At 44.5% G+C, this 12,090-nt stretch overlaps 1 protein-coding gene across 2 annotated transcripts in view; it reads right to left on the reverse strand.

The window, feature by feature from the left end:
- Positions 1-3,963: 3,963 nt before the first annotated feature.
- The window catches only part of antxr2a (ANTXR cell adhesion molecule 2a), a 65,414-nt gene continuing 57,287 nt past the window's right edge, over positions 3,964-12,090 (reverse strand). For both annotated transcript variants that reach the window (XM_053421385.1, XM_053421384.1), the window contains exon 17: positions 3,964-6,500. In XM_053421385.1, coding sequence (XP_053277360.1) covers positions 6,462-6,500 — 39 coding nt within the window. In that variant the 3' untranslated portion in view covers positions 3,964-6,461. The remainder of the gene's footprint in view (positions 6,501-12,090) is intronic.

Raw genomic sequence — 12,090 nt, forward strand, 5'->3', positions numbered from 1 at the left:
CATTCATGTGTTGTGTATCCCTCCCCCCCCCCCCCCCCCCCCCCCCCCCCCCCACACACACACACACACACACACACACACACACACACACACACACAGAGCTTTGCACCTGAATCTGGGCTGTGCTCCCTGATGCTCCTGCTAGGTATGAAATAATGATGGCACAATATGTGTGGCGAGGCGCCGGGGGGGGGAATGGTTGAGTCAGAGTGAGCGAGATCACCTGTCTGTCCGGAGGGGGGGGGGGGTCACAGGTCCGTCTGGAGCCGAGCAGGATAAACAACTCACCGCCCATCGCCACTGACCCGGGCCCGGCCCCCCCCCCTGCTGACAGACGGCCCTCTGAGCCAATGGCGTCGGGGCACAGTGAGCCCGGGCTGACCCCGGCGGGGGGGTGGGGCCCTGGCAGAGGAGGGTGGGGTCACCTTGCCGGCGGCGGCTGCTTTAATGAAGGCAGAGGGGAACTTTGGCTGGAGGTGTTTGTGTGGAATCATGTCACGTGATGTCAAAGAGGCCGGTCGCTGCCGACTTCTCCAGCAGATGTTCAGAGACGCTGCTGATGTGATGCATGATGGGAAACTGGGACGCTAACGAGAACTGAGATTAAAAAAATCTTTTCAAATCAATTCCAGTGTTTGATGTTAAATGTTTTGTTGTCGGCTTTTTGTCGAAACGTGTGTGTTTGTGTGTAGAGAGAAAAGAAAATGGAGAATCAGAGCTTTGTGACAAATTCTCATTGTTTAGATTGAATTGAATTTGCATCCACAAGTTAAATTTTGAAACACCGACAGAAAAACGACAATTCCACGTTAACTCAAAAGGCCGATAGACAGAAAAACGACAATTCCACGTTAACTCAAAAGGCCGATACGTAGAGTTAGCTGTTGCTACGTGGCTAACGTTAGCATCAACAGCTGCTTACTCAGCAATTTATCACGGGTTCGACGTCAAACCTCTTTTCTTTATTAGACTCGTGTCCGTGATGGAAAGTAAAGCTGAGGTTTTGCTTTTAAGTCAAAACTGAGGCTTTTATTACTATTAAATTAAAAAAGCAAACTTCTTCTCAATTTGACAAAAGAAGCTGAAGTTATCATACTTAACAAAGAAATTGACATTAAAACAAAATTTTATAAAAACATAAACCAGTTTCTCCAAAACTCATCATCATTCATGTTCGATACCATATCAATGCTATTTATTTCCATATGACTTTATATTGTACTTTCATATGTTGATATATATATTATTCCGTGTTCTTTCAAATTTATTATTACCAACAACCAGTTTAAATATTGTTGTACTATTTTATTCCATGAGAAACCATCACAGACTGATGACATGTTTTTTATGATGTTAATACATATGTACTAAATGTGTACTAGATGGTTTTTGTTTTTCATTGTCTTTGTTTTTTCTCATCTTTCAAATCAGGGTAAAGATTAAAAGACTAAAAAAAAGTTGGACACAGAAAAACCCAAGAAAATATGAGAAATTGTAAACTACAGATATTTTCCTGAGACTTTCTATGAAGCTTAAAGTCGAAATTGTGAAATTATTTTGTCCCGTGGCTCAGATTATATTAAATAACTGCTTTTTATTGAGTATATTTTTCCCTTAAATGTAGTGGAGTAACAGGGAAGCATGGAAACAACGATAGATCCTGAAAATCTATATGAAATTTAACATTAAACGTGACTAAATACTCTTATTACCTGAGTCAAAGTCAATTTAAAGCCTGTGAGAATTCATTTCTCATTGATTTAAATCCGTGTCTCTGCTTCTCTCCTGAAACGTCTGAACCTCCGTCACAGTCTCATCATCGCTCAGCACTCGTAAATCTTTTATCAGCATTTATGGTATATTGGGCTTTAAAATTCACAGGGAGCTCACGGGGGAAAGAGAGCATCAAGCTAAAGCTCGGAAATCCTGAACCGTAGAGCTCGGCTAATCCCCCCCCCCCCCCCCCCCCACCACCACCACCACCACCTGCATTTCCCACAGCCGTCGCTGAACAGCAGCCCCGCGTTTCGCCTGAGAAGGGGATTTAGTTGTAATGCTCTCAGAAACACAATGCATAAAATCAAGTGTCAACTCTAACAAGCTGTTGTGGTGGTGGTGGTGGTGGGGGGGTTGGCCTGGACCTCGGGGACCTCGGGGGGCCACGGGGGGCCACGGGGCTCCTGGAGGTTAGCGGCTGCATCTGATCCCAACACTTTCCCCAAATTTCAGAGACAACTGTGCAAATCAGGAATAACCTGGGAAGCCAGACTGGGCTGGTTTTCTGTGGCATGGGGGGGGGGGGGGGGGGGGGGGGTGCAACAGCTGCTTGGGTCTGCTCGCCGCCTGCCAGAGAAACTTTATCAGGGGAAGTGGAGGCTGAAAGTTTTATGGCTCTAAAGCCGCCTCCATCAAATTGTGAAAACAGACCCTGGTGGCGCAGCTCAGGGCGGCTTTAGGAGTGTGCTTTGTGTTTCCTCGGCTGTTAGCGTTAATACAAGAGTGGGACCAAAAACACAAAGAGCTTCGGTTGGCGTTGTCCTCGTGTGCAACTTCTACTGTTGGACGACTACAACACAACACAACACAACACAACACAACATCCTCATCCTCCGTGGATCCTGAACCTCTTGTTGCTTGAAATCCAACTCAAAACTAATTCACGTCTTCAAAATTCAAAAAGTCTTGATTCTCGTGCGTCTCTCGCTTGATATTTGTGAATTTCTCTGCAGCTGAATATTTTCCACGTGGAAGCTTCTTTAAACACGCAGCATCTTTTCCGGGTGATTCAGCTTCTCCTCTCACACGTCTTCTATTTGTTCACATCTCTGAATACTGAGCTGTTCATGATGAGCTGGAGCTGCATGTTTATGATATATGATAATAAAGACAATTCAAGAAACGAGCGATTCTTCTTCTTCTAAATATAAATATGTCCAGAGGAGAGTTTTTTGGTTTTAGGTTTAACAAGTTGTATTTTAAATAACACGTTAATTCACGGATTTGTTTTTGTTACGTTATTTTTTTAAGTAATTCGCTGATATTTTTGCAAGATTTTGTCGGTTTATCCATTCAACCACTTTCATCAAATCTCCGGTAAATTGTGTTTTTTTTATGTATTTTCAGAAAGAGAAGATGAGACCCAAGTTAATGACAGAAAAGTTACTGTACAAAATGTTCAGAGAAAGAAAAACTTCACATCTTCACACTGTAAAAAAAAAAACTGTATGAACTTGTATACAGTTTGAACTGTATTTAAAGATCTCGTCTGGAATCTTTAAATAAACTGTGATGAGCTCGTTCTGTAGAAAGCTTCTGTTTGCATTAAATAAAAAAATTAGAAAACAAAATACTTCTGTTTGATAAAGCCGTTCAAATTCTCTGAATCTGAATTAAAATCCTAAAATGAATCTGAATTCTATTCTCTAAATGTTGAATCGATTCTCACAGTCGTGACTTCAGCTGAATGAATCCTAACAACACAACACAAACTGTGATGAGAGGCAAACTCTGATATTTATGAAACTGGACATCAGACAAAGATGATTCTAACAATGAAGAAGGGTTATTGTACACTCGCACACATACACACACAGACACACAAACACAGACACACACACCTCAGCTGGCATCTTGTCACACTATGCAAATGTGGATAAAGCAGAAGGTGTATGAGCGCATATTTTTACTAAATGCAAGACCTCATTTTTGGGGCGTTGGAAACCTTAGGGGTTTTTGTATATGTGTGTGTGTTTGTGTGTGTGTGTGTGTGTTGTGCCTCCGGTGACTGACTTCACAGGGGGAGAGGCTACACACTGTCCACTCCTCTGTCCACACACACTCTGTATAATCACGTTCCCTGTCGGGCCCTATAAATCTGTGAGGGCCCAATTAAAGATGGCCTTCAGCGTGTCCACCCCTACCAGCACACACGTGTTAGAAAAACACAACAACACACACGGCTCGCTCTTTCCTACAATGTGTATTTAACACAACAGGGTTTATTCGACTGAAAATAAAAACAGTGTAAAACTCGACAATACAGAAAAGCCTTTTTTTTTTTTGGTGGTCTCAACTCACACACATTTGTGCTCGTGTGAGTTGAACCTGGAATCAAAGGTGCTTCGTGAATATGAGAATATAAAAAACACACAATCTTAAACACAATGAAATGATAATTTACAGTCGATGAGCAGAAACTGAAACAGGCGAACGACATTCAAGCTACAATCTGGTTGAAATGTGGATACAAAATAAAATAAAAGACACAACAATAACTTGTTTTCGACCCAAAGTTGAATTTAAACTGTTGAAAAGTTAAAATATTTAAAAATAAAAGTTAACTTATCTGAAAACCACTTTATTTAAAAAAAGCAGAAACACAAAAATTCAAATTTTCTTCAAAAACATTCATTTACAACAAAAATATATATTTTATGTACAATAAAAAAAGTGTTGGACAATTTTAAATACCGTGCTGTGTGTGTTTGTGTGTGTGAGGACACACACACGGGGGACATGTGACGTGTGTTGTGACGGTTGTGTAAATATCTCATTAGTCCGGGTTAAAAACCTCCTCGTGCTGCTGTTGTGTAACAAAGACGACAAAAACGTCCTCGTGCGGAAAAACGCTGACGAAAAAAATTATGCAAGAGGCTAAAAGTGTTGAAGTGGGACATAAATACCAGTGCACCCCCCCACTGGATTTGATTCTGGTTTATTTACGTCCCTCCGATCGGGACGAGGAGGAGACAAAGGAATAATTAGAGGGCGTGTGGCGCGGCGCCCGCCCGCCCGGCCTCGCCCGCCCGCTCCCCCTGAAACTTGATGGTTGTTGAACTTATTTTTAGTGTCATGTGATAAGCTTCCCAGCCTGCACAGAGACATCCCACTGACCCAGCCACTGGTCATTGTCTATACCGCTTCCCGTCAAAGCCGCCGCGCTTTGTCAGGTTTCGACTCGAATATCCATTTTGCGTCTGAAGTCCGGAATCCGAAGTGACTGGATCATTCGAGCCTTTTTCTTCAGCTGCTGCCCCCCCCCCCCTGTCTCTCCCCCCCCCCCACACGCTGACATCCTTTGGGATTGGCGTCATGACAGCGCGCTTGAGAAATCCACAATATATATAAGTATGTATCCCCTGCTTTTTGGGGTGGGTGGAGGCGGGGGGGGTGGGTTAACATAATTTCTGGAAATGAACAATACTTATCCGTCCATCGCATCCGTTGCTTTGGGTTTGTGTTGCGGAGGAGGCGCGGAGGAGGCGCGGCCTCACCGGGCGCCGTGTCCTCTTTCCCCGGAGAACAACGCGGTATGAGGTCATCCAATGTCAAAAGGCATAAAAAGAGAAGCTTCACAGGCGGCTGCTCGCTGTTGCCTTTAATTATTTTAATTAAACTTTGATATCGCGGTGCGGAGGGAAGCCACCGGGTCGAGACGCGGCCCGGGCCCTCGGAGGGGTTGAGACGCCGGGGCCGGGCCGGGCGTCCGGGCGGCGGCTGTGTGTCTCCATCGTGGAGCTCCTAAGTGATGGGCCTGTTTATGGGCGGTGATGTGCTACGCCTCCCTGAGCAGAGAGCAGACTGGGATGGAAAACACCAAGCGCCATGTCAAGCTCTTCAAGGCATCAATCCCTCAAACCGGGCCGGGGCTCGTGGTGGCGAGGCGGCTGTCCCGCGGTCGAATAACGCTCTATTAATTCCCCTTGTCCCGAGTGCATAATGAAAGGAAGGTGTCTTAAAAAAAAAAAGCACTGAACTACAGGGCGAAGTCTTGATGGCTTCCAGTACCTGGGGGCGTCCTGTCCACAGTTTGTCATGCGTGTGCACTTCTCAGTGTTAAAATGACAAGAGGCCGGCCGCCGGGCACCGGGCCCGCTGGAGCTGGACGGGAGTCGCGAGGAGACATTTGCCAAGAGGCACTGGACTTCTGCACTGGTGAGGCCCCCACTGGGATCACCCCACTGGGATCACCCCCTCTTCCTCGCCGACGGCAGACAGCCCCTTCCCTCCGTGGTTTTATTATTTATTCATTTTGGTCAGATAGCTTCCGTCTGTGTCTATGAAATGTGGGTTTTTCCACAGAAGGCTCAATATGATCAGAACATGTGAAGCCTTCGGTGCGGATGAGAAACTAACGGAGTCCGAGCGCCGGCTTCTGGGGCGACCTGCACAGTCCTCATTAAAATAAATTACAACATTATTTTTTTAAGTTTACGCGTGATTAAAGAAAAGGTTGTAAATAACTTAAGGAATAACAATATTAGCATTTGAGCCGGTGTGTGAGCTTCGAGCAGAAACTTTGTGCACAAAGTGAAGCGGAGGAAACAGGAAGTGGTTCAAGCTGCAGGATTATACATCTTTAAAAAAAAAAAAAAATACAAAATGAAAATATTAAAAATAAAGAACCTGAAACTTCTTCTCCTCGTGGACAGAAACAAGTCGAGTTGCTTCTCAGTCGTTTTCTACTGATGCTGAACTCGGTTGAAATTAATACAGCGACCCTGAAAACAAGAGACAGAGAGAAAGAGTTAAAACTTTCAGAATTAACATTAAACTTATTTATGACTTCAGTTTTACACAGTATTTTTAATATTTGCTAATATTTATTATTAATATTCCCTATTAATACTATACTTTTTCAAAACATTAATATATAAACTATAAATATAGGTTTTAGCAACAATTGTTTTACTTTAACCCTTTTAAAAATGTATATATTAAAATAAACAAAATACAAAAATAAAACAGATAATATTCATTGAACAATTACACTCTAATATTTAATATGATATAATAATAAATCCTCTTAATTCATTGTTGTCAGTGTTTGACATCGACGTCTCAGCTGCAGTCGAACAAAACATCAAATATCAACTGATGAACCTGCAACGACGTTCATCTGTTCATTCACTACATGAAAATACAACAAAAACACAATGTGTGTGTCTGTCTGTGTGTGTGTGTGTGTGTGTGTGTCTGTGTGTGTGTAGCAGTTGTCTGAGCCTCAGTGCAGCAGTAGGCCAACTGGCACCAAGAGGGAGCTCTCGCACAGTGAATCCTCCACAACTCGTCGGCCTGCAGCCTCACACTCACACTCACACTCACACACTCAGACACACACACTTTCTTACACACACACACGGCTTCACATGTGTTTACTACCACAACTGTATTTCCTTAACGTAATAAAACAGGTAGTTGTAGTTTTAGTTTTAAGGAGCAGAGAGACAAACTGACTCCAGATCTGAGGACGAATTCCTCCACAAGAGCAACAGCAGAGTTTTACTTTATGAAAAGTAAAAAATGCACATTATCTCACTTTCTTCTAGTTTCATTGTTCCATGCAAACGACCACAGACCAACACAATGCAGGTGAATGAGGATCTGACTTCTCACAGATGTGTCTCTGCTCATATCAGGTTAATTGAGTCCATTTTAACGATTAAAGCAGAAAAGAGATGTGATGGTGACGTCTTGTAACTTTAAGTCAAACTCCAGAACAAACTCCAACCGGCTCTGAACTCAGAACCTTCTGGGTGTGAACTTCTGAGCCTGTGTGAAGGTTTAATGTTGAGGAAACATGAACATGAAGACACACACATCAGGTTTCTGGTGTTTCCAACGTGCACGTGACAAAACTTCAAACTGTGGCTGCACCAGAGAAAAGAAGAAAACTTATCATCTGAAGGAATTCAGTCCAAAGTGAAACTAAAACAAATTTACAGCAAAACTAATTGAAATCAAGAAGAAGAGGTTTCACTCTTAATTTAGGGGCTTTTCATTAATGACGATTTACCTAAAACATAAAAATTAAATCGTTTTATTGTGAAGGTGTGTGTGTGTGTGTGTGTGTGTGTGTGTGTGTGTGTAGATATGCGATATCTTCCTCATGCTGCCGTGGCTCAGTGAGTTTTCATGTCCTCCTCTTCCTCCTCTTCCTCCTCTTCCTCGTATTTTGGGACTTAACTGTTCATCTCCGCTCTCTCACTGTGTGTGAGTGTGAAGCCTTTTGTTACTTGTGAGTTATTAGATCTTTAAATCTTAAAAATATTACTTGATTAATGACGTACAACTAAAAACTGCTTATGTGAATTAAATGTTCTTGGACAGACGTGATCACAACAAGTGGCCTTCGATGTGTTCCACAGTAAAACAAGAATTAAAAAGGGAAATTCAGAAACAGGTGAAGACGTTTGGTTTCTCATTTCCTGTCTGAGCCGGATTTCTCTCATTAATCAGATTTCTCTCGTTAATCAGATTTCTCTCATTAATCAGATTTCTCTCATTAATCAGATTTCTCTCATTAATCTCTTGGGATTTGAACGTTGACGTGATTTGAGTCGTTCTCTTTTCAGTCAGCCGTCACTTCCCGGGCCTGATCTCCAAAGATTCATTGTTTTTGGAAAAGTGTGATATTTTTGCTGCTGCTGCTGCGGCACAAACAATATTTTCAGAAACGTGTGTCAGTGAGTCTTGAACCTTTAGCCAGCAGGTGACCTCATGTTCCAGGTATTCAGTCGTCTCGGTGCCTCAGAGGGTTTCACTCGATGTTCAGGAGTTTAACCACAAACGCTGCAGCTTCTTCTCTCCTGCACGACGCCGGGAGGAGCTGAAAACCAAGCAGCTCCTTCTGCAGCCCGTCCAGGTGGCAGCTTCCTCACGACCACGAGGCTCCGGCTCCTCGGCCGCCTGGTTCCAGACCTGCCAGCTCCCGGTTCCAGACCTGCCAGCTCCTGGTTCCAGACCTGCCAGCTCCTGGTTCCAGACCTGCCAGCTCCTGGTTCCAGACCTGCCAGCTCCTGGTTGTACAGTATCGGTGCTACAGTCTGGCTCGGGAGCAGAAGTGTGCACGGGCCGAGTGTGACGAGGGCTTTAGACAAGCTGGAGAATCTTCCAGTCCTGATTACTTGGCAGGACGGCCGGGTGTTTGGTGGAGGGGCTGGGTGGGGGTGGGGGTGGGGGGGGCTCCGCTCCATCTCTGCATGGTAAGCCCCTCCACGTGCACCCTCTGCAGCTAATCTCACACAGTCAACAAATAAGGCACATCAGATGCTGTTTTGGCCGCGGCCATCAGAGCGGCTAAGTTCAGTGGATTTCGCTGGTTTTAAGGCGTGGAGGTGGGGGGGGGAGGCTTGGTGAGGGAAGGGGGCGCTCTCTGCAGTGGCAGGATGGGAAGGCAGAGCGGGGGGGGAGAGATCTTGAGCGAGGGGCGAGGCAGGTGCGCCACAATACGGTCAAACCCATTCCTGCTCCTCGGTTCCTGGATGAGCGGGGCCCGACTTGGCAGCGAGCGCCGCCTCATAACTGGGCCACGCCGGAGAGACGGGGGGGTGGGGGGCCACGCTGGAGAGACGGGGGGGCCACGCCGGAGAGACGGGGGGGCCACGCCGGAGAAACAGGGGGGGGGGGGTCCACCTGGGCCACGCCGAGCGGCAGAACAATAGTCTGAATATGTCAGCACGGAATGTCAGTGGAATCTCATCAGACAGACGGGAGCGTGACTGCAGATAGACGGGCGGATGAGTCAGGTGGTGAGACTGAGAGGTGAAGAGACAAGGGGGGGGGGGGGGGGGGGGGGGTCAGGGCGAGAGGCATCAACCTCCAAATGAAGACTGAGATTAATCAGGTTCATTACTGACGCTCCACCGGCATTATATGGAAATAAATTGGAAATATACTGAACGGTGACACGGGACCACAAGACACGGCTCAGGAGATCCAGCATATGACTGCCCCACTATTTGTCTGTTTATTCATATTTAATTTATAAAATATCAAAGAATAAGAACCAAAAAAAAGTTGATTCACTGGTTAATTTTAAGGCCAAAATGGAGCCAAGCAGGATTCTTGCAGATTCAGTGTAAAACTGAAGCATCTGAACTCGTCCTGAGGCGTCTGGACTCTGAGCTCTCATTTGTTCAGGCTTGTGTGTGTGTGTGTGTGTGTGTGTGTGTGTGTTTGTGTGTGTGATTTTGATTGTTATCTCTCACAGTGTTTGCATCCAGAGCTTCTTGATTAAAGACCCAACTCTGTCCCTTTCCTTTAAGACAGATAATGTTCTAAATATCACAGAGCTCAGTCTATCTCCTGGTTCTGCCTGTTTATCCTCATCCTCAGGTCAGTCTGTGTTTTCCTGCTCCTTCCACCGAGTCTCAGTGAAATCAACTCAGCAGACAAAACACAAAAAGAGAAATGACACTCAGGGTTCTCAGACCTCCACCTGGCTGATTGGTTTATCTATTATTTCTCTTATTTCTCTCTGGATCGCTTCTTGAGAATTAAATCTCAAAATCACCCAAATGTTAAATAAAAGAGAGGAAAAATATCTTAAAACATACCATAACTTCCCTGCTACCTATTTTCTTCTAAACCTAAAACTGTTTAGATTATATTTGAAGATAAACTGAACGACTGGTTTCTAACTGGGTGACGTTTTCCTTTCTCTTTGTCTGATGTCCAAGAAATGGGAAGTTTAAGTTGTGTGTTGTGTCCACTTTGCTGTTTCCTGACTTCCCAGTGGGGTTTGGACAGAACACGTCTCCAGTAAACAAGTTTGTATAAAGTCTAGAGGAGATGTCAAACCACTGTCTGATCCCAGGCCAGTTTATTACCCTGCAGCCATTTCCCAAAACCGACTCCCCTCTCTCAGCAAACAATCAGAATCAGATTCCAGGATGGATTCCTCCTTCTTCTCCCACAGCCTCCCACCAAGTTTCATTAAATTCAGAAAATGAAAGTTGATGCTTTCTAATGTTTTATCTTTGACATGTTCATATTTGTGTTTAAGAAAAACCTTTGGTGAGCAGAAACAGCTGGAGGTTGAGTTTCTTCATCTGGTTCCACAAAAAGCCTTCAAGTGAATAGTAGTCATATTTTGAGAGAAGATTCTGCAACAAATTAATATTCATCTTTAAATCAAACATCAGTCATGTTTCCTTCTCTTATATATTAAATCAAGTGTTTGTCTCTTGACGTCGACTCAGAACGAGTTTCTCTCTTCGACAGTACTCAGGAGACAAATAACAGAACACAGCTGATCCGGAGTCAGCTTCCTTCCAAACGTTTGCACTGGCTCGTCGTATTAATCGATCGTATAGTTTGTCACATTTGTGAAATCAAAACAAAATAAAAGAGTAGAAGCCTAAAGGAAGTATCCAGTTAGGTTACACACAAATCTCCCATCTGGACCTGAGTGCAGAAGCACTTCCGAGCCTGGGACTTGTAATCCAGTTGCAAGATGCTTATTTCTGCAGTGATAAGCTTCAGGCTTTGAAAGATTTCATCACCAGAACAGAGACTTTTTCTTTTTTTTTCTTTCTTCCCACATTAGAGCTTTGCAGCTATACAGTATCTTAGTTAATCCCGGGTTTAGTGAATCCAACAGCAACAGGACGACGGCTACATTATTCCAACACTTGTCTGTTGTTGTGGTAAAAAAAAATAATGACGAGTTGAACGAGGGGAAGTATTGAATCTGTCGTTGAACACGTTGTGCGGCGGCCGAGGGGAAACACGGCGCAATGAGAATTATGAAAAACACGTGAAAACTGGGGAAAAAAGTCACAACACATGCAAATACACAAAACGTGCTGCAAACTGGAAACTGAAATGTCTCCAGGGGGACGGAAATAAGTGATGAACCGGCTCTAGATCAATACTCTGTGAAGTTCAATCATAACTGACGAGTGGAAGACTTCAATAACTTCACAATACTTACTAATACTTCTACTGAAGACGATGTTAAAAGGACGATTAACCCAAACTTTAACTCAGAGCCATGTTTGTGCAATTTACCAAACTACTTCTCCCCCCCCTTCAACAAAACAAGTGTGAACTGTTCCTTTATCAGATCCTCAGTCGTCCTCTCTGGACGGACACTCCACACGGTGTCCTCTCCGTCCCCCCCGTCCCCGCCCCCCCCGTCCCCCCCCGTCCCCCTGCCTGTGAAACCTCGGCCTCCAGACATGTGTTCAGTTTTACTCCTCGTCCTCGGACACATATTGAACAAATTAAAAGTTCAAGTTGGACGGACGGAGCACAGCTGCACGAGGACAGAGGAGGACGCCAGAGTGTGAGCAATCCTCCCTCCGC

Source organism: Pleuronectes platessa, chromosome 4 (genome assembly GCF_947347685.1).
Source record: "Pleuronectes platessa chromosome 4, fPlePla1.1, whole genome shotgun sequence".
In the NCBI taxonomy this organism is placed as follows: domain Eukaryota; kingdom Metazoa; phylum Chordata; class Actinopteri; order Pleuronectiformes; family Pleuronectidae; genus Pleuronectes; species Pleuronectes platessa.